At 48.0% G+C, this 26,005-nt stretch overlaps 1 protein-coding gene and 1 long non-coding RNA gene across 5 annotated transcripts in view; one reads left to right on the top strand and one right to left on the bottom strand.

The window, feature by feature from the left end:
* LOC310834356 overlaps window positions 1-5,035 on the bottom strand; it is a 78,485-nt gene extending 73,450 nt beyond the window's left edge. Inside the window, exon 1 of the long non-coding RNA XR_014559220.1 lies at window positions 4,998-5,035. This is a non-coding gene — a long non-coding RNA (uncharacterized lncRNA). The remainder of the gene's footprint in view (window positions 1-4,997) is intronic.
* Window positions 1-26,005, top strand: part of LOC310834264 (acetoacetyl-CoA synthetase-like) — a 51,749-nt gene that overhangs the window by 9,363 nt on the left and 16,381 nt on the right. For 2 of the 4 annotated variants that reach the window (XR_014559124.1, XR_014559125.1), the window contains exon 4: window positions 25,744-25,854. The exons of 1 other annotated variant lie outside the window; for it this stretch is intronic. Coding sequence is in view for 1 of the 3 variants with exons in the window: in XM_083717814.1 (XP_083573940.1) it covers window positions 25,744-25,803 (60 nt within the window). In the remaining 2 variants the exon portion in view is untranslated. Of the gene's footprint in view, window positions 1-25,743; window positions 25,938-26,005 lie in introns of those variants that run through there. One more of the 4 variants, XM_083717814.1, reaches the window with a different exon arrangement.

Below are 26,005 nucleotides of genomic sequence, written 5' to 3'. Positions count from 1 at the left end.
TATTCCAGATTTTTGTGGTCAGTTCGGACTTGAACCTTGTGCTGCGCCCCAATCAGCAAGTGCCGCCATTTCCGGAATGCTTCATGAATGGCGAGCAGTTCTCGGTCGTATACTGTGTAGTTCCTCTCGGATTTGTTCAACTTCCGCGAGAAGAATGCACACGGTCTCCATTCAGACGTATCTTTTCCCGGCTGGAGAAGAACGGCCCCCACCGCTCGGTCTGACGCGTCAGTCTCCACTCTCATTGGTTGTTGTAGATCCACGTGCAAAAGTTGCTCTTCCGACGCAAACGCCTGCTTTAAACGTTCGAACGCCCGCTGCGCTTCTTCCGTCCAAACAAATTTCTTTTTGCTACTAAGACAATCCGTGATGGGCGCTGTTAAATGGGCAAAGTTTTTGATGAACTTCCTATAGAAGTTTCCGAAGCCCAGGAACCTTTGCACGTCCTTCTTGGTCTTTGGTGTTTTCCATTCCAGTACCGCTTGAACCTTGCTGGGATCCATGGCCAATCCCTTGTCAGACAACCGGTACCCCAGGAATTCCACCTCCCTGGTATGAAACTGACACTTCTCCAGTTTCACCCACAGCCGGTTTTCTCGCAGCTTGCTCAGTACCTCTCTTACATCTCGCACATGCTGCTCCTCATTCTCTGAGTACACCAGGACGTCATCTAAGAACGCTACGCAGTTCTTGTAGAGCAGTGGCCCCAGGACGTGATTCATGAATGATTGAAAGCAGGCGGAGCCCGCTTGTAATCCGAAAGGCATAACCCGGTACTCAAAAGCCCCCAAGGGGGTGAACATAGTGGTCTTCCACTCATCCCCCTTTCTCACACGTATCAAGTTATATGCCCCCCTAAGGTCCAGCTTGGTAAAAATTTTCCCTTTTCTCACCCGTGTTAGAATGTCATCAATTCTAGGCATAGGGAAAGTCACTGGTTCTGACACTGCATTTAGGGCCCTGAAATCACATACAAGCCTGGGCTTGCCCGTGTTTTTTTTGTCCACAAAGAACACTGGGCTGCCCCCCACCGCTCGTGACTCTCTGATGAAACCTCGCTTGAGGTTCTTGTCAATGAACTCCCTTAACTCCTGCATCTCACTGTCTGACATTGCATACAGCTTGCCCACTGGCAATTGTGCTCCTGGGAGTAAGTTAATTTGACAGTCAAAGGGTCTGTGCGGGGGCAGTTTATCTGCTTCTTTTTCGCTGAATACGTCAATCAAGTCAGCGTATTGTGGTGGCACCCTCCCCTTGTCCATCACTTCCATCCCTGCTAGAGTGGCCCTGGCCCCTGCCTGAGCCTCTCCCTCCTTGCAGTGTTCTAGGCAATGTGCTGATCCAAAGGAAACCACTCTCTGATGCCAGCCTACTAGCGGATCGTGTAGTGCCAGCCAGCTCATTCCCAAGATAATAGGAGCTCCTCCCAAGGTGGCTACGTTAAACGCTATCAGTTCTGTGTGTCTTGCCACCCTCATTATCATTGGTACAGTTTGTTGGTTCACTTCTCCTCCCAACAGCTCCCTCCCATCAATCGTGGTAACCTGCAAAGGCTTACTTAATGGGATAGTCTGTATCTGGTGTTCAGCTGCAAACTCCTTACTCATGAAATTACATGAGCTACCTGAATCCAATAGCGCTTTTATCTTCAGTGGGTGTCCGTTTGCCAGTTCCAGCAACACCTCTATCACAAGCGCTGGTCTTGGAGGTTCCGGCGTGGGCACATTCACTACTCCCTGGCCTGGCTGCTGTGCCCTGATGTTGGCAACCAGGCGTTGGCTTTTACTTGCTCCGTGATTTCTTCTTCCTCCTTCCCCCCAACAGTTCCCGCCATCCCTTGCCATTCCTTCCTTTGCGGACAGACTCTGGCAAAGTGACCTGGCTGTTGGCAGAGATAGCATCTCTTGCCGCTCTTTCCCTCCTTCTTCCGCCCTTCACTGGTGTTTGAAACTGCGCGCGCGCGCGCTGTCCCAAGTTCCATCGGCTCTGCTGGCGGGAAAGGCTGCTCCGGAATCTCTGGAATGCGGAAGTCCTTCCAACGTTTCCCCTTTCCTTCCCGCTTTTCCATAGCTCTAGCCTCCTGGCGTGCTCCTATGGACAGCGCTGATTTAGTCAGCTGATCCATAGACTCCGCCCTAGGCGCCCGGGAAAGTTCATCTTTCACTGCCGGAGAGAGACCTTCTTCAAACAGCATTTGAATAGGTTCACTAGCAAGGTCCCACCCTAGTCTATGAATCAGCATGGTGAACTCAGTCCAGTACTCACGTACAGATCGGCTCCCCTGTTTACACGCCATTAACTGTCTGCGCACCACCCCCTGCTCGATCTCGCTGGAAAACATCAAGTCCATGGCGCGAAAAAACTTCATAGTGTCCTTTAAGATTTCATTATTGGCTGCCATCAGGGGCCGAACCCAGTCCTTCGCCCCTCCCTCTAGATGGCCAATCACATATGCCACTCTAGAGTTCTCATCGGGGAAGTCATCAAACAGTAGATTGAGAGCATATTGCATCTCTGTCCTAAAGGCTTGATAGTTCCTGGGATCCCCCCCAAATTTCTGCACCAATCCAGGCACCCGTCTGGCAAGTGGGGTGGTTTTCCCTTTATCCGCATCTTGAGCCCTCCTCTCCTCGAGCCTCGCCGTTTGCAGCGCCAGCTGGACCTCCAACGCCCTGTACCTTTCTTCCAGGCTTGGACCTGCTCCAGCTCCGGCTCCTGCTCCTCCGGTTCCGGCTGGTTCGCTCATGATGCCCTCTGCTTGCACAAGCTGCTTTCAAAGACTGTCAGATTGCTGTGATGGGATAGTGAGCTGCTTGTGCGTAAAAACTTGATCCCTCTGGGGTTTGGCTGGTCATCCAAACCGAGGCACTAACGGAGCCCCCAAAGCATGACTCCGTCAGTCGCTGGTAGAATCTGACAGTGGGCGTCTACGGAATTTACGCCAACATAAAAGCTGTTTGACGGACATGCGCCTTCGTGACTCTCTGCGTGACAGTTTCCGGCGAAGGGTGGGAGTTCCTAACGGGGTTCTGGTTACCTCTTCGCTATTCTCACTAGAAGTATCCCAGAGCCTCCCCTCCGCTGTGACTCCTGCACTCCCCCTGCTGGTTCCTTCCTCTGCTGCAGATTCTCTCCTATTCTCCTGGAGCCTGTCCACCACCTGTCCCTCCGATGGCAGTTCCCTGACACTGTCACAGGACTTTTCAGTCTCTCAGAGCCTCCACTCTCCTTTCTGCTCTACAATCTCTTTCCTTCTTCCCTTTTCTTCAGCTTCTCCACGCTGCTTCTTCTCCTAGTCCAGGCAGGGGGGTGTTTTTTGTAGTCTTGGGGCCACATTCCCTTCTGGATAGCCTTCTGAGGGCCATGGGCCGGTGGTGGGTGGGGCCAGAGACAAAAGTGGGTGGAGCAACAAACGAGCAAATGTTGCCCCTGTACAGTAGGCCGGTTTCTCCACACACTCAAAGCACCCTTCCCTGTCCTCCACGCAGGCGATTCTCTCCATTCCATGCCCACCACACATTCAGAGGCCCCTGGAAGCAGGCAATGTATCGCCCTTGCAGAAGGAAAAGAGGTTTCATCACAGAGCCTCGAGAATGGGGTCAAAAGTGAGGGGGCACAATAAACTGGGCTGCTGTCCCTTGCAGAGATCAAATCTGCAACCTTGACATTATCAGCACCACACTGTAACCAACCGAGCAAGGTGCTTTTCATTGTGGATTCAGGATGATTTGTCAGGGTGGTTATTCTGCTTTCAATAACGCTGGCACCTGCAAAAGTCTTGGGGCAGGCGTGTGGCTTTATTTCCAATCAGTGCGTGTCCTATAATTTCCTCCTGAAATCCTGTAACTTTTCAGAGTGTAGATATTCTGGGGTTGCTTTCCCCCACCCCTGCTGTTGTTGCCTCTCCAGACCCCAGTAACACTGCAGCAGTATCACAGAACAACTAATAAAATGGAATGATTTGCAGACGCTCCTGCATAAATCCAGCACTCGTGCATTATTTTTGCTGCACAGCACACCCACAAAAACCACCAGTCTGGAAAAGCCCTCATATTGCAAATAAAGACACCATAAGTCCATGTAGAGTTGTGGTCTAGATGAGGTGAGATAACTTTGCATGTGATGGCAGTTGTGGGCAGTTCTACCGCTCAGAAAAAGAGGGGCAGATTCAGTTTCGACAATGTCACTTCTGTTACGAAAAAGGAGCAATGCAGCAGCGAGCTGCAGCTGGCTGGAAAGCCAAACAGGATGTTGATGTTTGGGACTGTACCCTGGGAACAAAGGGACAGTCTATTCACTGTACTGAGCACTGGATGTTAGCTCAGAGTGTCATCTGACCTGTACTGGAAGTACAGGGGTGGAGTCTCTCTCTCTGCTGTTGGTGTATGGAGAGTGCAGACGTGTTTCTCTGTACTGCTGCGAAGACAGAAATAAAAGCATGTAAATACATTTCTGTCTGTCTCTTTCCCCTCCCTGGGAAAGGCAGGGAGGAGGGAGGAGTGGTGTGTTCTTCTCACGTTTGAGGAGGATCGCCGATAGAGACCTTGCCTGTATCCTGCCGGGAGTCGCAGACGGGGAGGTCAACAAGGAAATCCAGCCGGGTGCCTGGAGAGTGGCACATTCCTCTGACATGGCTAAGAGATTTCTTAACATCTTCTATATTTTCTTTCTAATTTATGCATGTAATGCTCTGCAGGTTTTGTTGGAAGTTGATCAATGCCATTTTATTATAAAATCAATAAAATATTCTAAAAAGAGAGAGGTGCTGAGTACACCACTGGTCCATCCAAATTGTATTCCTGCCTGGGACATCAGTGGTACTGGTGAAATCTCACCTGCACCCCTCCACAAACCTGCCCATGGTTAAAGTTCCTCCAAAGCCTTGGACCCCCAATCCCTTCTCCAGCATTCTTAAACGTAACTGTGTACAGTGGTACCTCGGGTTAATAACTTAATTCGTTCTGGAGGTCCGTTCTTAACTTGAAACTGTTCTTAACCTGAGGTACCACTTTAGCTAATGGGGCCTCCTGCTGCCGCTGCGCCTCCGCCATGTGATTTCTGTTCTCATCCTGAAGTAAAGTTCTTAACCCGAGGTACCACAGTGGTGCCTCGCAAGACGAAAAGAATCCGTTCCGCGATTCTCTTTGTCTAGCGGTTTTTTCGTCTTGCGAAGCAAGCCCATTGACAGCTTAGCAGATTAGCGCTATTAGCGGTTTAGCGGCTTTTAGCGATCAGCTGAGAAGCGGCTTATCAGCGGATCAGCTGTTAAGCGGCTTAGCGGCTTAGGAAAAGGGGGGGGAAGGGGGGGAACCCGCAGGAACTCGTAAGACGTTTCGTCTTGCGAAGCAAACCCATAGGGAAATTCATTTTGCGAAGCGCCTCCAAAACGGAAAACCCTTTCGTCTAGCGGGTTTTCCGTCTTGCGAGGCATTCGTCTTGCGGGGCACCACTGTATTTCTGGGTTAGTGGAGTTGGTAACCTGAAGGGTCTGTAACCCAAGGTACCACTGTACTGTACATGTATTCATTAAAACCTCATCATATATTCTTTAATTCGCGCAAAATTGCTGGTGTTCACAAAGCACTGTAAAGTGGTACCTCAGGTCACAGACGCTTCAGTTTACTGACGCTTCAGGTTACAGACTCAGCTAACCCAGAAAAAGTACCTCGGGTTAAGAACTTTGCTTCAGGATGGGAACAGAAATTGTGCGGCAGCAGTGGGAGGCCCCATTAGCTAAAGTGGCACCTCAAGTTAAGAACAGTTTCAGGTTAAGAATGGACCTCCAGAACGAATTAAGTTCTTAACCCGAGGTACTACTGTAATCTTTATTAATAAGCAAATACGGAATAGTACATTAATTAATGCCAGCTGGTTCAGAGAGACGCCAGTTAACTGAGGAAGTATACTAAGACTTATCCAAAGTGGGTTTCTTTTTAAAGTCTTGTTTTCTAACGAATGCATGGCAGATCGCCTCCCCCTTTTTAAAAAGAATCGGTGGTAGCAGATGGGATTTAATCTCTTGTTCGTGTTTCCTGCATAGTGTGGCAGCCTAGTCTTTTAATGCACAAATACAAAAATGATAGATGATGGTGCTTCAAATACCCACAGGTGAACTGAGAATTGCGGAAGAATACATAGGCATGTGTAGCACATTTAAATCGGATATGCACCCAGAGAGGTTTTTAAAGGCAAACGATTTTTGAATACAAACTCATGGTCATAAAGTGCATTATTTTTATTCATTAAATAAACTACCACTTAACTGAACGTAAATTTTTAAATTAACAACTAAACTTTACTTTAAAATGTTACAATCTTTTTTTCTGTAGCAATAACCAGGTGTATACAAAGATACAGTCAATTTTCATTATCTTTACCAGATAAAGAGTTGGTGCACATCTTTATGTCCTGGAGAATGAGAGATCGCTCAGCAGGTGTGAGCAAAAGTTGGTGAGTGGAGCTCACAGAGGCAGAGCCATGAGACAGAGGCAGGAAGAAGCTGCAGATCCAGTCCAGTATTTTTATTCAGTCCCGAACCCACACTTTTTATCTCCCCACCTCTACCCCCCATCCCTGTGAGCCATGGCAGCTGAGGGAGCAGGGTTTCCACCCCATACTCTCTCCTCCTTGCCATCATCCACATTTTCTGTAAAACATTAGTGTATGAGCACACCTGGCATATCGTGTGCACACAGCTGTGGAAGAATTTAATCTTCAGTGTCGCATACCCTGCAACATTTCTCCAATGAAAATAGGGATGACCTATTCCATCATCGGGACTCAGGTGGCGCTGTGCGTTAAACCACAGAGCCCAGGACTTGCCGATCAGAAGGTCGGTGGTTCGAATCCCTGCGACGAAGTGAGCTCATGTTGCTCGGTCCCTGCTCCTGCCAACCTTACAGTTCGAAAGCACGTTAAAGTGCAAGTAGATAAATAGGTACTGCTCCGGCGGGAAGGTAAACGGCGTTTCCGTGCACTGCTCTGGTTCGCCAGAAGCGGCTTAGTCTTGCTGGCCACATGACCCGGAAGCTGTATGCCGGCTCCCTCGGCCAATAAAGCGAGATGAGCGCTGCAAACCCAGAGTTGGCCACGACTGGACCTAATGGTCAGGGGTCTCTTTACCTTTATTCCATCATCATCATCATCATCATCACCATCATCATCATCTTTATACCCCACCCATCTGGCTGGGTTGCCCCAGCCACTCTGGGCTGCTTCCAGCACATATAAAAACATACTAAAACATTAAAAAATCTTCCCTATACAAGGCTGCCTTTAGATGTCTTCTAAAGTTACTTATCTCCTTGGCTCAAGGGGTTGCACAACTCCATACCCTTCAACATTTCTCCAATGAAAATAAGGACGTCCTCAGGAAAAATGGGACGTTGCAGGATCAATTCAGAAACCAGGATAGCTTCTGTAAATCCGGGACTGTTCCTGGAAAACAGGGACACCTGGAGGATGTGGTGTTGCCCTGGTGCAGAGGGTTCTGGTGAGCATAGAGATTTAGCCACTGCCTCAGTGACTTCCAGGTTAGAGTACTATCTGTAGAGTCTGGCCCATTATGATATTTCTTTCTGCTCTGCTTCCAGAAAGGCCGTTTCCATCCTCTCCTCTGTCCTCCAAAACTCTATGGAGTATGGGGTCATAGCTGAAGTCACTTTTGACCTGGGTATTTTATTATCAGACATCCTCTTATCACCCAGTTGTGATGTTCTTGGGGTCCCCTGCAAGGCCTGTCTCTGGGTGGTCCCTGAGGAGGCTGGTGCATTAGGGCAAAGGTGGTGCTGCCCCACCAACCTTAGTCTACTCTCAGCTGGTCCCTACCTGCCTACCTTCTTACAGCCACTCATCTTCCTCCTCCTTAGTCTCAAGTTGTACTGGTAGGGCTCTGCAGGAAGGAGGATGGGGACAAAATAAGAATTAGTGGGCTCTGCTTGTCATTGGCTCTGGCATCTACTCTTTGGGCTCCCTGCCTTCTGCACTACCATCTCAGTAGGCACCGGCCAACACTGACTACTGCAGTGGGCTCTGTGCGGGCCAGAACTGTGAATTTGTTCAAAATGATTGGAGCAACAACCTTGGAGTGCTAATATACAACTCTCTCCAGCAGGTGTCTTCCTTTAGACGTGGGATCTAAAATTTGCTTTTAGGCATACTACTGTTTTGTGCAGAACCATTACCATAAGTTCTCACCCTAAGCAGGCTTACTTTCGATATAGAAGAAGAGTCTGGACTTGATATCCTGCCTTTCACTCCCCTTCAGGAGTCTCAAAGCGGCTAACATTCTCATTTCCCTTCCTCTCCCACAACAAACACTCTGTGAGGTGAGTGGGGCTGAGAGACTTCAAAGAAGTGTGACTGGCCCAAGGTCACCCAGCAGCTGCATGTGGAGGAGCAGAGACGCGAACCCGGTTCCCCAGGATTACGAGACTACCGCTCTTAACCACTACACCACACTGGCTCTACAGCAGGTTGTGCTTACCCAAGTGGCACAAGATTGAAATTTGAGGGTGGAATTATATGTTTGGAAGAATTCTGGACCTCTGATATTCAGTGGCAAAATTGCGGAAGGAGGAGGGTAATTTTCAAGGGGAAAGCAGTGACACGAAAGATGGTGCTGAGATTTCCTCATCTGCTTCTCCTCTAACTCAAGTTCCCACATAAGTGATTGAAGACAAGCAAGTGTGACAATCTGGCTCCAAGCAGGTTTCTACCGTTTTCCTCTCTCTGCTGTCCAACATTCTTCTGTTCATATTCTCGGACACCTTGATGCTTGCAGGACCCTCCTAGGGGCATCCTCCCTCCACAGGGAGGGCAGGGTTACCCACGCGACCCCCTTGGCTGCAACCAGGCACCCCACCAGATCTAGGTGCCACCACCCTCCACTGGTCCCGCCATGACTATCTCCATGCTACAAAGTTAATAGTGATTTTCTTTTCCCAGTCAACCTTGGGAACTGTAGTTCCATAGTAGTCTTACTAGATTGCCAGCCCACTTGCCACACTACAATTCCCAGCATTCTTTGAAGCCGTGATACTTAAACTGGCGTAAGGCAGATGGAAAGTTTGCGGTGTAGCTATCCTAACCACTGCACTTTCAAGTATAGGTTCTCAACATTAGGGATTAGGAACTTGTTTCACACATACACACACACACACACACGATTCTAAAGCTAACTCCTGTGTCCAGCTCCACATTCTTTGCTCGTATGGAATAATGGAATATACATACCATTGATCATAACTGTGTGTTGAGTGAATGGGATGGGACTTGTTAGTTGCAGTAAGATTGTAAGCCAGGAAAGGGGAATCTCTGGCCATTCAGATGTTGACCTGCCCTTCCCATCCTCCCTAACCATTGGCCATGCTGGTTGGAGCTGATGGGAGCTGTAGTCCAAACACATATTGAGGGCCACAGTTCCCCCACCCCTAACCTAAGTCAGCCAAGCACCCTTTGACAGCAGCAAGGGCCCCCTTACAGCAACCTGTTTGCTGGCCTGCTTACTTTCCTTTGTTGCAAAGATGTGGGGGCTTCTGAATAGTGATTTCAATGTGATAGGGGGGGTCCACTCTTTTTAAGACAAAACAACGAGGAAGCTATAGAAACTTAGATTTATTGCAGCTAAAAAGAAAGAAAAAGGAAACGAAATTGTATGCAGATTTGCACAGCGCTGGAGTCGTGCTCTGGCACAACACAGTGGCTACTGAGGTTTGGAAGCCTTCAGATTTTTCCCTTTCTGGGACTTGGGGGCCTCGTTTAGATTCCAATCATGAGACCGTCAACAGCAGTAGAAGCAACTCACTAGGCACACTCTATGTGCAGATGGAAGAAGCTGGATACGCAATGCAGCCTCTAGGAATTATGTTAGCCAGCCCAGTGGTGAACCTCTGATGGAATATTTTTTGCCTATCCACATACGAATGTCGTTAAGCAACAGATGTCTGTGCAATTTCTCATCATTACTCCTGATGCTCAGGCAAAGTCTCCCTCTCCGACTCACAGAGAACAACAGCCAGTCGGAGGCATTTCTAAAGTCTGGCCTTTACAGAAGGCAGAATTAACAGAACTACCCACCTTTTCATTGCATACCTAGCATATTAGTGCTTCATTTTATCTTTATTTTTAATCGCGGGGTGGAGCTGTAATAAACCACGATTGGGAGTTGCGTTTGGAGGAGTGGGAGGAGGAGATCGCTTGCGGTTGCTGAAGGTCAAGGTGAGAGGAGGAGCTGAAGGAAGAACGGAATGGTGGGAGATGGTGAGAGTTTAGCGGGGCGGGAAGAAGAGAAGGAATTATCTGGCAGGAGAGGGAAGAGGCTGAAAGGTAGCACTGGTGACTGGTAGAGATGAAGGCTGGGAGGCAAACAGTAGGGGGAGCCAGAGCAACAACAGGACAGAGACACCTCACTGCTTAGTTCTAGAAGAGCAATACACACAGGTTTCACATGTGCCTTGTGATCTTCAATGAATCCATGCACGAGAGCTTTGTGGAGTTTTGTTGAATGCTATCCAGATTGAGAGAGAAGTCTCAGGACGGAATACTTCCCCTACCCACCAAAAAATCCTGGGGACTATAGTTTGTTAAGGATGCTGAGAGTTGTTAGGAGTGCTTTAACAGCCAACCTATCTTCTCAGGGAACTCTGGCAATTATAGTTCTGTGAGGGGAATGTGGCGGTGGGGACTCCTAATGACTCTGATCCGCTTTAAGAAACTACAGCTCCCAGGATTCTTTGTGGAGGTATAATATCACTTTAGGTGTACAAGTGTGGACAAGGCGTTATTACTTCCTATTCTCTGGAATGCCTTGCCTGTTGATGTTAGACCTTCCAGCCTAACAAGCCACATAATCTTATGTGCATTTGTTTTAAAACTGTATCAACATTTTGATAAAGGTGTTGCCAGCCTTTGGTTGCAGCAGACCAATACAGTTTACTTTTTTTGGCAATAAATAAGCTTGCCTACCTCTTTGAATTAAAAATACTCGCCTTGTAACCCTGAGGTGTGGCGTACCTCTCCCTGCTTCCCACCAGGCCTAGGGCGATACACATTTATTATTTCATTTATTCAATTTATATACCTCTGTTTATTCAAAGATCCCAGGCCAGCATACAACATCAAGAATGTAATTTATGCAGCATAATAATAAAAACACAACACACAGCATAACAATAAAATAATCATAATAATGGGCCATAGATTACTTAATTGCCAAAGCCCTGGGTAAAGAGGAGTGTTTTCGCATGGCGGCGTGTTTGACTCCAACCTTGTTTGTAAGGAAGTTCTGCCTTCTGGCCATGAATAAAGCAACAGGCAGGCACAAGATTCTTGTGCTCTGTGTTTACTGCAAGCTATAGTTTGATATATGACATTTTGTGAATTAATAGAAGGCTGCAGTGAGCCCAAAGTGAGCTTCTGGGGCCAGTTTAATCTGCCCAGCACAAACAGACAGGGAGAGTCTTTAAGTGACCTGAGTGTTTGAGAACTCCAAATCTATTTTGTGCTTCGTTGGCTCTGAAGGTTCTGTCTCTGTCATGGAACGATTTCGCGGCTCTGCTGGGGGGTGTAGCAGGGACACGGAAGAGGAGGAGGCCTGCAAGCAAACTTTAAATGCATCCGGGACGTGGGGGAATTGTCATCTAGAGGAGAGAATGTTGGAAAGCAGCTCAGAAAGACCGTAAACGTGTTAGATGGATATCGTCTTCCAAAGTGTTGACGAAAGGCATTATTTAGTTCCACTAGGGAGAAATGGGTGGGTTGGCACAGAACATTGGAAGCTGCCTTATACAGAGTCAGACCACTGGCTCACCTAGCTCAGTGTTGTCTATACTGACCTGTAGCAACTCTCATGATTTTAAGCGGGGCTGATTCTCAGCCTTAGCCGGGCACGTCCAGGATTTCATAGAATCATAGTAAAGGGAGATGGGAAAGGTTTCTCTCAATATTTTCTGGTTTTGTATTCTGTATCTAAGAAATCTGTACCTATGCTCTCTATATCTTGTAGCTTGTACCTAAGAAGGATTTTCTCTTTTCTGTACTTTGGATCTAAGTAAGTTTCTAAGCTAATTTGATTTCTGCAAAATATGGTTAGCTAGCAGCTAGCAAGAAATAATCAGACCTGCAAAAGGGGCCCCTCGCTTTCCTATTTTAGGAATGCAAGATAAGAAACACACAAAGAAGACTGTGAGCCAGAAATAACCATCTCGCTTTCTACTTTAGGAATGCAAGATAGCAGAGGAGACAGGACGCTTAGCAAGAATAGGGGCTGTTTAGGGGTTGCTTAGAATATAGATATCCCATTGTATATTAGAGAAACAAGTTGAAAACTTTCCAGCCGATTGGGGAGTTTTTCTTAGTGGGCGTTTGGGAGGAGGGAGGGAGCTTCTTCAAGGTATAAGAATGTATGCAAAGGCGTATTTCGCTGCAGCCAGTTTTCCAGAAGTGATTCGGCTGGCTGTCTCTGTGCACAGATAATAAACTCTTTCCTCCAAAGAAGAATCTTTCCTGGTGCTTTCTTTGCTCTCTCTCCGGATCTGGGGACGCGGGCCAACGATTCCCTGGCATGGACTAGGCTCAGCCTACATCTTGGTTCCCTGACCGGGAAACTGCCCCACCCCAGAGGACTGGGGAGAGTCAGGCTCGACCTCAGGTGGACAGCTCTGGTCGGCGGTTGCACGCTCCACGCGCACCCTGCCAATTTGTGGGGGGAGCCAGCCACACCGCTCCAGAGCAAGGACCCAGGTCGAGGGAGGAAAGAGGACTGGCCAGGGAGGGGAATCTGCAGCAGAAAACGGTAAGCCCAAGGGAAAGGGCTGGGCCCAAGGGAAAAGAGGGAGGCCTGATCAGCCTCACCTGGTCGTGTAGTAGAGTACCGCCAGGGTTTTGTGCCCAGAAAAAGCAGCTAAGGGTCTGCTGGGCCCCGGTCGAAGTCTAAGCGCTGCCGGTTATGGTTGGTTGTTGGTTTTTTTAAAAAAAAAAAGGGGGGGGGGAAACAGAGGGGAAAATTATTTTTCTGTGTTTTGTGTATTGCATGCTAAAATTATTTTGGTGTGTTTTGTGTATTGCATGCTGAAATTATTTTGGTGTGTTTAGTGTGTTACATGTTGAAATTATATTGATGTGTTTTGTATGTTGTATGTGTTTAGTGTGTTACATGTTGAAATTATATTGATGTGTTTTGTATGTTGTATGTTGCATGTCAGATACCCTAGTGACTGAATTGTCAAGTGTGGGCCGGGGCTTAGTGCCCCCCTTGGCCGAGCGATTGTAGGGCTGTAGTGTGTGGAGTGTGAAAGAATTTACAACCTGTTAGGAGCAGGGTATCTGAAAATGGGGTCTGGGCAAGCCAATGTAGTCCTCTGGAATGCTTTTTAATCAACTGGAAAGCAGCCACAAAGCATAACTGGCCTTCGGAGGGGAGCTTTGATTTGCAATTAATCAACCCACTGTATCAAAATATCTTGAACGTCCACCCAGACCAGATCCCCTACATTTCTACTTGGAAAACCAATGTAGAAAAGAACCCATCATGGTTGAAAGCCTGCCGAGGCGACGCCCCACAAAGTGCAGTTTGTACAGTTCGACCGGCAGGGAGGTCAGAGAGGCCCCCAGTGATACCAGACCCAGAAGAAGAGGAGGGGGAAGTCATTAAACCACCTCCACCCTATGCTCCACCAACTGCCCCTCCCCTGGACCCAGGTCCCCAGGCCCCGGGAGGAGCTAGCCCCCAGCCTGAACCCCCCAAGGCTGATGAATCAGAAGAGGAAGAAGAGGATGATGAGGAATTTGTAAAGGGATTGGTTGAGTTAGCAAAGAAGGGGAGAGAGTGGACTCAGTATCAGTCTTTGAGATTGCAACAGTGTGTACAACCCTATGCAGAAAAAGTGGATGTTAGCCCCCATGTGTTGGCTGCAGCAGGATGCTCCTCAACACAAGGGAAGAAATGGCAGAGGGAATGGATAGAAGCAGCAACCAGGGCAGCCTTCCATAAGTCCCATGAGGCACAGAAAAAGGGTGGGGCCGGAGTAATGCCCCTCAGAAGGGTTTATGACCCACCAGGACCTCCAGGGGCTAATGGAGCAGCAGCAGAACGGACCTACACGGTCCAGCATATACCCTTTTCAAGTGCAGATTGGAATTATCAGACTGTTGATGGCCAGAACACCCTCACTACCTACCGCCAGAATGTGTTAAACGGTATGAGAAGGGCAGCTAGGAAACCCACCAACTTTGTGAAGGTTAGAGAGATAATCAGAGGGAGGAGGAGGCACAAAAGAAAAAGGAGAAGTACCAAGCAAAGAAGTTGATAGTGCTACAGGCTACCGCACCCACCCCTCAGGAAAGAGGAGGTGCCCGGGGAGGAGGGCAAGGCCGTCTGGGGAGGAACCAGTGCGCCATCTGCCGGCAGGAAGGGCACTGGAAAAGAGAATGCCCACAGGCTCACTCAGGTGGAAGAGGACGAGGAGAGCGAATCCCAGGCCCAATCCCCGTGGGACCTGGACAAGAACTGAGACCTTGGACATCGGCAAATACAGGCAGGGATAGAGGACGTGGACAGGGACCTCCCTGGCACCCTCCAGCCCAAAGACAGCCCGCCGCGATGAGCCTGAGAGAGGAGGAGGAAGAATACTAGGACAGACCGGGCCCAGCTGATTTAGGTTCCCGTGAGCCCATGGTCAAAATACAAACAGGGAACCGAACCATCCCCTTCATGGTTGACACAGGAGCTGCCCACTCTGTTTTGCCAGTACCAGTGTCCAAGCCCACCAAGCAAACAATCAACATAATAGGAGCTACAGGCAAATCACAAAGAGCCCCCTTCTTGCAATCTGTTGCCTGTCGCCTGGGCGGTCAAGTGGTCCAACACAAGTTTTTGTATATACCAGAGTGTCCCATCCCATTATTGGGCCGAGACCTGCTATCAAAATTGCAAGCCCAGATTTCCTTCCAACCGACAGGAGAAGTGACAATGACTACAGGGCAAGCAGGAGAGTTTTCCTTAGAGGTACCCATGAGGGAACACTGGCGCTTAATGATGATAAAAGAAGAGGAGGGGATTATTCCAGAAGACCTCCTGCAAGAAGTTAACCCTGGTGTATGGGCAGAAAGCAACCCGCCCGGAATGGCAAAGAACATCCCACCTATAATAGTCAAGCCCAAGCTATTCGCCAACCCTGTGGCTGTGAACCAATATCCTATCCCCCAAGTCAACCCACCGTGAAATACCTTGGATTTGATATATCCCATCAGCGACGGACCCTAAGGGAAGAAAGGAAGCAAGCCATCATCCAGATTCCAGAGCCAAAGAATCGCAGGGAACTTCGCGGCTTTTTGGGCTCAGCAGGATTCGGTAGAATATGGACACCAGACTACAGCACAATTGCCAAGCCTCTGCATGAGTCAACCAGAGGAACTGAAAAGGACCCCTTTGTGTGGGGAGAAGAGCAACAGCATGCCTTCAAGGATCTGAAAAAGGCATTGCAGCAAGCACCAGCGCTGGGCATCCCAAATCCTGAGAAGCCTTTCTCCCTATTTGTGGATGAAGACCAGGGAACAGCAAAGGGAGTGCTATACCAAAAATTGGGAAGCTGGCAGCAACCCGTGGCATACCTATCTGAGCGCCTGACGCCTACAGAACAAGGTTTACCGCCATGCATGAGAGCAATAGTGGCAGTAGCCACCCTACTGAACAAAGCAGACAAATTTACCTTTGGCCAAGACACTGTTTGTGTGACCCCGCATGCAGTCCCAGCCCTGCTTGACATGAAGGGTACCTATTTCCTCTCCCAAGCAAAAATGAGAAAGTGCCAGATGCTATTGTTGCACCCGCGTTTGAAGTTCCAGGTTACCACCGCCCTCAACCCAGCTACCCTGTTGCCGGTAGGAGAAGGTGAGGAGCAGATGCACGATTGCATTGAAGTGATGGATGAAGTATATTCCAGCAGACCTGACCTAAAAGATGAGGCAAACCCCCACTGGCCTTCATGGTTTGTAGATGGAAGCAGCTTTGTTGAGACTGGACAGCGGAAAGCAGGCTATGCAGTAGTAGCCCTGGAAGACCAGGTGATCGAAGCAAAGTCACTCCCACCTGGAACATCGGCCCAGCTGGCAGAGTTAACTGCACTTACCAGAGCCCTGAGCCTGGCAAAGGGACAGAAGATAAACATTTATACAGATTCTAAGTATGCACTCCTGACTTTACATGCCCATGGAGCCTTATGGAAAGAAAGAGGTTTGCTTACCTCCAGAGGAAACCAGGTGGCCCACCCACAAGCCTTATTGAACCTTCTGGATGCTGTATGGGAGCCCGAGGCAGTGGCAGTTATCCATTGTTATGGACACAAGACTGGACCAGGGGAAGTGGCCAGAGGAAACCGATTGGCAGACAGAGTAGCCAAGGAAGCAGCCCAAGAACTGGCCCCCGCCTCGGTTATTGGAGCACTGGTCCCAGAAGAGATTTTAAGCACTACTGACAAGCCAGCTTATACGAAGCAGGAAAGGGACACTGCGGACGCTCAGGAGTTGACACTGTCCAAAGAAGGATGGTACCTTACCCCTGATGACAGGATATGGATTCCAGAGTCCCTTTCTCGGCAGGTCATTCAGAGATACCATGATTCAACCCACATAGGACCAGATGCTACAACCAAGCAGCTGGAAAAATGCTTCTATATAGCCCACCTCTACCAACTGGCAGCCCAGGTCTCCAGGAAATGCCTGCTGTGTCAAAAGAATAATCCCAGAGCCGGACCACTGGCTCCCCCAGGGATTCAGCACAGTGGAACTGCACCTATGGAAGATCTTGTCGTGGACTTTACTGAATTACCCCGTTGTGGACTGCACCGCTACCTGCTGGTAGCAGTGAGCACCTACACCGGATGATCAAAGCATGGCCCACAAAGACTGAAAAGGCATTTGAAGTAACCAGGTGCCTGCTTAGGGAAATCATCCCTCGCTATGGACTGCCAAGGTCCATAGGATCTGACAATGGACCAGCATTTGTTCATGCAGTCCTACAGGGACTGGCAAAAGCGCTCCAGATCAACTGGAAGCTGCATACTGCTTATAGACCCCAGAGTTCTGGAAAAGTAGAGAGAATGAACAGAACTCTAAAGAATCAGCTGTCCAAGCTGGCACAGGAGACCGGGTCTAATTGGGTGACCATGTTGCCCTTGGCGTTACTCAGGGTCCGCAGTCTCCCGTCAAAACGGACCCATTTGTCGCCTTTTGAAGTTATGTTTGGGAGACCAGTTCCATATGTTAGAATGTTAACTCCATATGCTAGCCAAGATGTGCAATTGAATAACTATGTACAGTCACTCTCCCAAGTTTTCTCTCGTCTCAATAGGTGGACCCAGGCTCGCACCCTATGTGTGTTAACTGAACCGTTCCATCAGTTCGAGCCAGGTGACGAAGTGTGGGTGAAAGACTGGCAGCGAGCCCCCTTACAGCCCTGCTGGAGGGGACCTTACACTGTGCTACTCTCCACACCTACTGCTGTGAAGGTTGCCGGCATCACCCCGTGGGTCCACCATACTCGAGTGAAGAAAGCCATTTCCGACTGGACAGTAACACCAGATCCAGATAACTCCCTTCGGCTGACCATCTCCAGGCGCCCGGTAGACGACCGCCCTGCTGGTATCACTCCGGAGGCTGATACCTCTACGCACGGCTGAAGAATTGGATGGGAGGGGCGCCCGCGGGCAGCGCTCCCAACGTACCTGCTCTACGAACTCACCCACCTGAGAATATCCTACCACAGTATAGGGACAGAGTGAGACTTACAATAATTTGGGAAGGGGATCACCCCATTGGGCATTTGACTCCTCACCAGGCTAGAGTTTTAGCAGCAGTCTCCCTGCTTGATGCAATGTATGCAAAATATGATGGAGAAGATGATGTCTCGCATGATGGGACCTCGCGTGATTGCTTTCATGAGAGATTATAGACCCCTGCCCCAGAACGAACCTAAGTATTAGGTTGTTCAAAAGAAGAGGAGGGAGTAAAGGGAGATGGGAAAGGTTTCTCTCAATATTTTCTGGTTTTGTATTCTGTATCTAAGAAATCTGTACCTATGCTCTCTATATCTTGTAGCTTGTACCTAAGAAGGATTTTCTCTTTTCTGTACTTTGGATCTAAGTAAGTTTCTAAGCTAATTTGATTTCTGCAAAATATGGTTAGCTAGCAGCTAGCAAGAAATAATCAGACCTGCAAAAGGGGCCCCTCGCTTTCCTATTTTAGGAATGCAAGATAAGAAACACACAAAGAAGACTGTGAGCCAGAAATAACCATCTCGCTTTCTACTTTAGGAATGCAAGATAGCAGAGGAGACAGGACGCTTAGCAAGAATAGGGGCTGTTTAGGGGTTGCTTAGAATATAGATATGCCATTGTATATTAGAGAAACAAGTTGAAAACTTTCCAGCCGATTGGGGAGTTTTTCTTAGTGGGCGTTTGGGAGGAGGGAGGGAGCTTCTTCAAGGTATAAGAATGTATGCAAAGGCGTATTTCGCTGCAGCCAGTTTTCCAGAAGTGATTCGGCTGGCTGTCTCTGTGCACAGATAATAAACTCTTTCCTCCAAAGAAGAATCTTTCCTGGTGCTTTCTTTGCTCTCTCTCCGGATCTGGGGACGCGGGCCAACGATTCCCTGGCATGGACTAGGCTCAGCCTACAATAGAAGAATCATAGAGTTGGAAGAGACCACAAGGGCCATCGAGTCCAACTCCCTGCCAACCATTTGTGTGCAAAGCAGGGGCTCTCCTGCTCAGGCATGGTCTGTTGCCTAAAAAATAAAGTAAGATTCTACTCCTCATGGTTCTGTAGCCTTTTTAGCCTCAAGAAATGTAGCCTTTTAAGCCTCGGGTGAGAAGAGCTTTGCGCCCGGGAGAGGGAAATGGGAGTCAACAGACACTCAAGGAATAGTTTCAGAGAAAAAGCTTTATTTCTACCATCCGGCTGGTAGAAGGAGCAAGTGTGATAGATTCACAAAACAAGCACGAGTTCACAGTCATTTGCACAGAGCATATATTCCCCTCCAGTTCCCTCCCCTTTCTCCTCCTCTTCAAGAGTCCTGCCCCAAGAGTTCCCCTGAGCATGAACAGAAAGCTCCTGTCTTGGGACTCTTTTGGACTCTTGCCAGGAAAGGGGGATGAGAAGCCAGAGGGGGGTCGAGGAGCCTTGCGGTTCAGCATGTTCAAGATGTGTTACAACTGAATGAGATAAGATTCATTTCTCAGGCCTGCTCTGACAGAGTCTATTCATTAGCTTTTTGAAGCCTTCTTGTACAGATAAAAGTAACGGTTTGCCTATGCATCTTGTGAGAAAACAGAGGAAAACTTTAGCTGTGGGTTTTTAGAAGAGAGAAAGGAATTTTGAACAGTTTTGAGGCCTGGTGGGGGGGTGACTTCGGGCCTAGGTGGGGTCACCTGTCCTCACCTCCTTCAGTTCTCAATAAAGAGCAATTAAACAGGGACACTGGAAGCGGCTTTTTACCAAGTCAGGTCTTTATCTAGATCAGTATTGTCTACACTGTCTGGCAGGATCTCTCCAGGGCTGGAGACATAAAGACATTATTAAGTGTTTTGCATTCTCATTTTGCATTTTTCTATTGTGAACTATCCTGGGATCTTTGGATGGAGGGTGATAGATGAATTTAATTAATTCATAGAATAATAGAGTTGGAAGGGGCCCCAAGGCTGGTGGCGTTTGGTGGGCTTGTTGTTTTCGTTTGCTACTACGGCGTGTATTTTTGTGTTTTTATATTGTGATCCTTGGATGAAGGGCAGATCCTTGGATGGAGAGCCAGTGTGGTGTAGTGGTTAAGAGCGGTGGACTCGTAATCTGGGGAACCGGGTTTGCTTCCCCGCTCCTCCACCTGCAGCTGCTGGGTGACCTTGGGCCAGTCACACTTTTCTGAAGTCTCTCAGCCCCACTCACCCCACAGAGTGTTTGTTGTGGGGGGGGAAGGGAAAGGGGAATGTTAGCCGCTTTGAGACTCCTGAAGGGGAGTGAAAGGCGGGATATCAAATCCAAACTCCTCCTCCTCCTCCTCAGTATAGAAATTGAATAAATAATAATAGCAACCCCACGTGGAGATGCGTGGAAACTGAACCCGGGACCCTTTGCATGGAGGTCTTGCACTTTCGCACTGAGCTTCAGTGGGGAAACTGTTTTGATAGTCCCTGTTCATACATTCCAGCTCCTGGGGAACAGCAAGTATGGAGAGAGAAAGTTTTTTTAAAAAATATCTTTTTGCATAAGGAAAGATGTGACAAGACTCAGCTTTGTTATACGTGGCACCTTCCATGCCGAGAGAAAAGGGAGGGGGCCATAGCTCAAGTGGCTTTGTGTGCTGAGGGCCCCGGGTTCAAATCCTGACAAAAGGACGTTAGCAAGCGATAGGGTGATGCAGCTTGTTTAACTTAACGATTTATCAAAATAGTAGACAGCAGGTATCTCTTTAAAAGAGACTTTCCCCTCAGAGTTCCCTGAGCACTGTAGCTTTGTGAGGGGAATAGGGAGCCCCCTAACCGCATCCATAGCGCCATTTCCCAGGATTCTTTGGGGGAAGGCAGGGCAGTTTAAAGTGGTATCAAAGTGCTTTAAATGTATAGTGCGGATGGGGCCTAAGTCTTTGCTAGGGGCTAAAGGTATTTTATTAAACTTAGAATTTCTTTTAGCTGGGTAAACAGGCCTGATGCTACCCCATTTAATTCGAAAACAATTTCTGTTGGCATACCTAGGCAGGTATTTTGGCGAGTCAACAAGTGTCTCAATTTGCTGGGTTTATTCACTAACTAACCAGCTAACTAACTAACTAACTAACTAACTAACTAACTAACTAAAATGGCATCCCTGTCTCTACCCTTTAGCAACTGTAAGATGACAGTTTGATTTAAAAACTGAGTTAAGGAAAAAAAGGGAAGGGGGAGAAGACAAATCAAATTCCACCGTCTGCTAGATGATGAAATGTATTGATTGCCACAGACAGTTTCAAAATCTGTATTGATGGCTGCCGTATTCTCAGCTCTGCCTGTCGTAACCCGTGATTAGATTTAAGGGGAGACTAGTCGATTCCCATGCCATCCAAATATTAAAAGGCTTTCGCCGTGAGTCTGGAGCTTTCAAGGCTTGTGGGTCTGATTGAATTTCCAGGGAGACGGGTTAAGGCATTATTTATAAACCCGTAAGACAGAGGCTTCCGCAGTGGCCGGGGGACTCAGGCTTCTTTCAGAACAGCGGTGGTGAAATGGGGGAGAGCATATGAAAGGGGGGCTCTTCCCTCCGTTTGCCACCTAACTTTATATTCCTCTTGTATTTTATGTCCCACGTTGGATTCTGGCCATGTTCACATCGTACATTTAAAGCACTATGGCACCACTTTAAACAGTTATGGTTTCCCCCAAAGAATCATGGGAATTATAGTTTGTAAACGGTCTGGAAGCTGATAGGAGACTCCGTATGCCCCTCACAGGGCTTCAATTCTAAGAGGTCCCTGTGAAGAGGGATTGATGCTTAAATCAATCTGCAGCTCTGTGAGTGGAGCAGGGAGTCTCCAAAGCCTCTTAGAACTGATGGGATTTGTAGTTTAGCAGTGCCCAGATCGAAAGGAATAAGAGACAAGACATTTTGTGTGTGACCTTTGACCTAGGTTGCTTGGGCTGATAGGAGCTGGAGTCTAACAACATCCGAAGGGCAACGGCTTCCCTGGCCCTGAAATAGATGATAAACCAAGGGATACCTTTCCAGATTTCGTCAGACTCCAACTTCCATCAGCCCAGGCAACCAGGGTCAAAGCTCTGGAAAATACAGTGGTACCTCTGGTTGCGAATGGGATCCGTTCCGGAGGCCCGTTTGCAACATGAAGAGAACGCAACCTTCAGTACGCGCAGCTTGCGATTCACCGCTTCTGTGCATGTGCGTGACGTCATTTTGCACGTCTGCGCATGCGCGAGCAGTGAAGCCCGGAAGTAACCCTTTCCGGTACTTCCGGGTCTCCGCGGGACGTAACCTGAAAGAACGTAACATGAAGCGGACGTAACACGAGGTATGACTGTATGGGAGTTGCAGGCCAAAATATCTGTTGGGCCCCAGGTTGGGCAAGGCTGCTGTAATGCCTTATTACTCCAGCATAGAAATGCAAGGATTCTGAGTTTTGGTAACATTTCTGAATCCAATGTGACAATTCTATTAGGTTACCTGCTTGACCCTGTAAATTAAACACCTCAAAGGCCACTGCTTCTATCTCTTCTCCCGGTTTTCAATTTACTTCTCTCAGCTTTGTAGGGCAGAGAGACGTAATGCCAGAACCAAGTGTCATTTAAGGGAGGCAGAGCAGTAGGTTTAATTTTTATTTTATTGGACATTTTTTCTTCCCTCTCCGCTTTCCCCTCCTGTTCTTGTAGCAATCCAAATTCCATTACACAATCATGCTTTTGGAGCAAAACGTTTATGCTTCTCATTTCAAGCCCCTGAAGGTAGAAAAAAAAGGGGGGGGGGGAGATCATATTTGGCATGGGATTGATAGATTGGTTTGTCAAGATTTTGTGAGCTGTTCCGTCAGTCTGACAACACTGTTTATCATCCCTTAGGATCAAAGAACTGGTTTAAAAGTACACCTTGAATTATACCTAAAGCACTAAGATAAGGATAGGCAATGTGGTGCCCCCTCCCCCGACTGCTGGACTCCAAATTCCATCAGTCTCAGTCAGCCTGCCCAGTGGCCAGGGGTGATGGGAATTGTAGTCCTTGAAGGCACCATGCTGGCTACCCTTGCGCTAACAGTTCTGGTACGGAAGGTGTTGAGACTCATAAATGCTTAGTAGGCATCATAGCCTCAGATTCGGGACCCTACCTTTTGATCCCAGATATTTAGAAGCCAGTTGTGGGTGAGGAAAAACAAAACAGGAAAGCAGCTGCCCAGAGGCAGCTATTGCAGCCAAAGGGCTCCTGGAAGCCCTTGATGTTGAAGCCACTTTCAAGGACTCCCCATGTAAGCGCTGCAAGAAGAGGCAGTTTGAATGTGAGGGTCAGACTCACGATGAGGAGTGCAGTAGTCCAGAATAAATATTCAGGCAGGAATTCTTGTAAACACAGCTTGTGTTTCAAGAGAAGAGTGACTTGGACTGCTTGATTCTCACAGGAATAGATAGGGATTCTTGTACAAGTCACTAGAAGAGACACAGGCCACCCACTGTTTGGACCTGCATAGAGGCCTGTCTGATGGTAATCACTGACACGGATGGTGCAGATTGTTGTGTTGCGCCGGGATGTCTCCATTGCATCCTGCCTCCTGGGAAAGTCTCCCCATGAGATGCCCCGAAGTACATCCACGATACCCAAGTGTCTTCTCTCATGTCTGTGTAACACTACAAATTCTCCTGACACATCCACTTACAAGTTGCCTGTGGTGAGTGTAGCTTCTCAAAAGTGAAGTTCATCAAAATGTCCTTGTGATCATGTGACCATGATGGAGGAGAGGCTCACCTCACTACTTGTCCTACCTGCTGAGAATGGCATTGCTCAAAACCTTGATCTCTCAGCCAGTGTTCTGCAGTTTGCACAAACCACACCTCGAAAAAGCCACAGTGTGGCTGTGCACCATATAACACTGCAGAACTATCGCAGGTTTGACTTCTAATATTTGTTGTTTCATAGCAGTTCCTGGTTTGGTTTTTCCTTTTCTTTTGGTGAGCATCTTTATTTTAGAGTATCCATTATTTTTATGCTTAAAAATAATAAAGATAAGTCATAAATATGAAGGTATCCAGCTGACCTCTTACAGCTTCATTTTATTTTATTGTTATTTATATAGTGTTTACAGTTTATAGTATATAGTGTAGTTTACTGTATTACCCACCGCTTTGAGAGACATCTTCAGGAGAAGAAAAGGCTAAGGAGTAAACCCTACACAAACCTGCAGTCCCTACAGCCTTGTACACCTCCTTCCAGCAACTCTTGCAGCCAATCTGGTGCCAAACATATTGCTCTCCTTTCCTTTGGATCATATCAGCAAGGCCTGGATGGGGGTCTTGTCATTTGGGCAGCCCAGGACCTCCATACACACTGCCTGGAAGGTCACTTGGGTGCTGCTAACACAGCAGGTGTTAACACAGCAGGATGTGGGTGGTGCTGTGGTCTAATCCACTGAGCCTCTTGGGCTTGCCGGTCAGAAGGTCGGCGGTTCGAATCCCCGCGATGGGGTGAGTTCCCGTTGCTCAATCCCAGCTCCTGTCAACCTATCAGTTCAAAAGTATGCCAAAAAATGCAAGTAGATAAATAGGTACCACTCCGGCGGGAAGGTAAACGGCGTTTCTGTGTGCTTGCTCTGGTTTCACCAGAACTGGCTTAGTCATGCTGGCCACATGACCCAGAAACTGTGTGCTGGCTCCCTTGGCCAATAAAGCAAGATGAACGCCGCAACCCCAGAGTTATCCATGACTGGACCTAATGGTCAGGGGTTCTTTACCTTTACTTTGTATAGTTATTATCTTGTGACATTCTAGAGCAATCAGGATTTCTGGCTTGCTGCTTAGATCGACTAAAAATGATTGATTGGCTCATGAGGATAAATGCTGTTGAGAAGGGTTTGAATGGTGCAGGGTTGGGGTTTCCCCCCCATTTCTCCTTAGCTAAAGTTGGTCCTTTTCTCTCTCCCCCCGTCACCCCTTCTAGTAATTGCATGTTCACCTGCCTCAGTGTGTCAGCTGCAGTACCTGGGACCGTCTGGCTTGCAAGAGCCTCTTCCGTTTGAGTGTATCAGGGACTGGATCCCCCTTGAGACAGACAGAGAGGGAGGGAGCCAGGTGGTGACTTGAAAGAAAGATGCAAAGCAGGAGAAACTTGCCAACCCCACGACCTCGCCTGGCTGCCAAAATGTCATGCCGTAAAGAAGTGTGTAAAAAAAGAGCTCACACACCTACTGATCCATCTGTCCATTTGGTGGGCGGAGTGGAGATTGTTCCTTTGTTGGCAGCCTCAGAATTCAGCCCTGGTGCTGTGTGTGTGTGTGAGTCTGTATAGCCCACTTTTTAAAAAGCTCTTAACAGTTGCTGCCACCCAGAGTCGTCTGCGACTGGGCTTAACCGGGCTTAACTTTACCTTTTTAACACAGCAGGAAGAACATAGAATACAGCAGTTATGAGTTACCAGTTTCTGCAGCTGCAGCAAGCGCTGTAATTCTCCAGTGGTGTGACTTTACCTTCAGAGTCACACTGTATTGTCTCTTGAGACAGACAGATGCCAGCAACAGCAACAATAGTATTTGAAGTGCTAAGTGTTTGGCAATGTTTCCTCAAAGTAAAGCTGTGTTCCACAGTTTCCCCAGCGCAAATGACATCGAAGTGGGAATCAAAAAAGAAAATACTTTAAGAAGGAGGGTCATCTTTGCAGTTAGTATCCAAATAACCTGTAGAACCTTGAGGCAGTGTGTGTGTGAATGTGAATGAATGGTTGCAGACACTTGACTTTTGCCACCCTTGCTCACTGCAGACAGTACATTAAAAACACAGAGTCGCTGAGCTCAGCTTGGTGCCCCCTCAGCTCTTTGCCCCAAGTGACTGCCCAGCTCACCCACTCCTAAGGCCAGCTCTGGGGTAGGTCACTGTGAGTACAGAAATCTGGATTAGATGAGCCTTTGGTCTGATCCAGCAGTACTCTTCTTACACACTTGAACTTTTAAAAATTGCATATATATACACACATAACTTTCCCCATAATGCCCCTCTCTCCTTTCATCCTTACCAGGGATTCACCTCAGCTGACCGGCCTCCACCTGTTCCATCAATACCCAAAATGAATCCCTGATCAGGGATGAAGAGATATGCTCAGCATTACTGAGCTCCTTGACAAGCCCAAGTAAGGATCTGGTTCCAATTCAAGTTGAAACAATTATCGGTGTGTCCCCCTTCCCATTCCCCCCTCTTTTAAATATGCTGTAATATTTTTGCATCTTAAATATTTTCATGCTGGGTTCCTTTCCAGGCAGCTAATTATAAACTTCATTATA

The sequence above is a fragment of the Podarcis gaigeae genome (genome assembly GCF_964106915.1).
Source record: "Podarcis gaigeae genome assembly, chromosome: 16".
Lineage (NCBI taxonomy): Eukaryota > Metazoa > Chordata > Lepidosauria > Squamata > Lacertidae > Podarcis > Podarcis gaigeae.
This window is presented reverse-complemented; position numbering and strand designations above follow the sequence as displayed.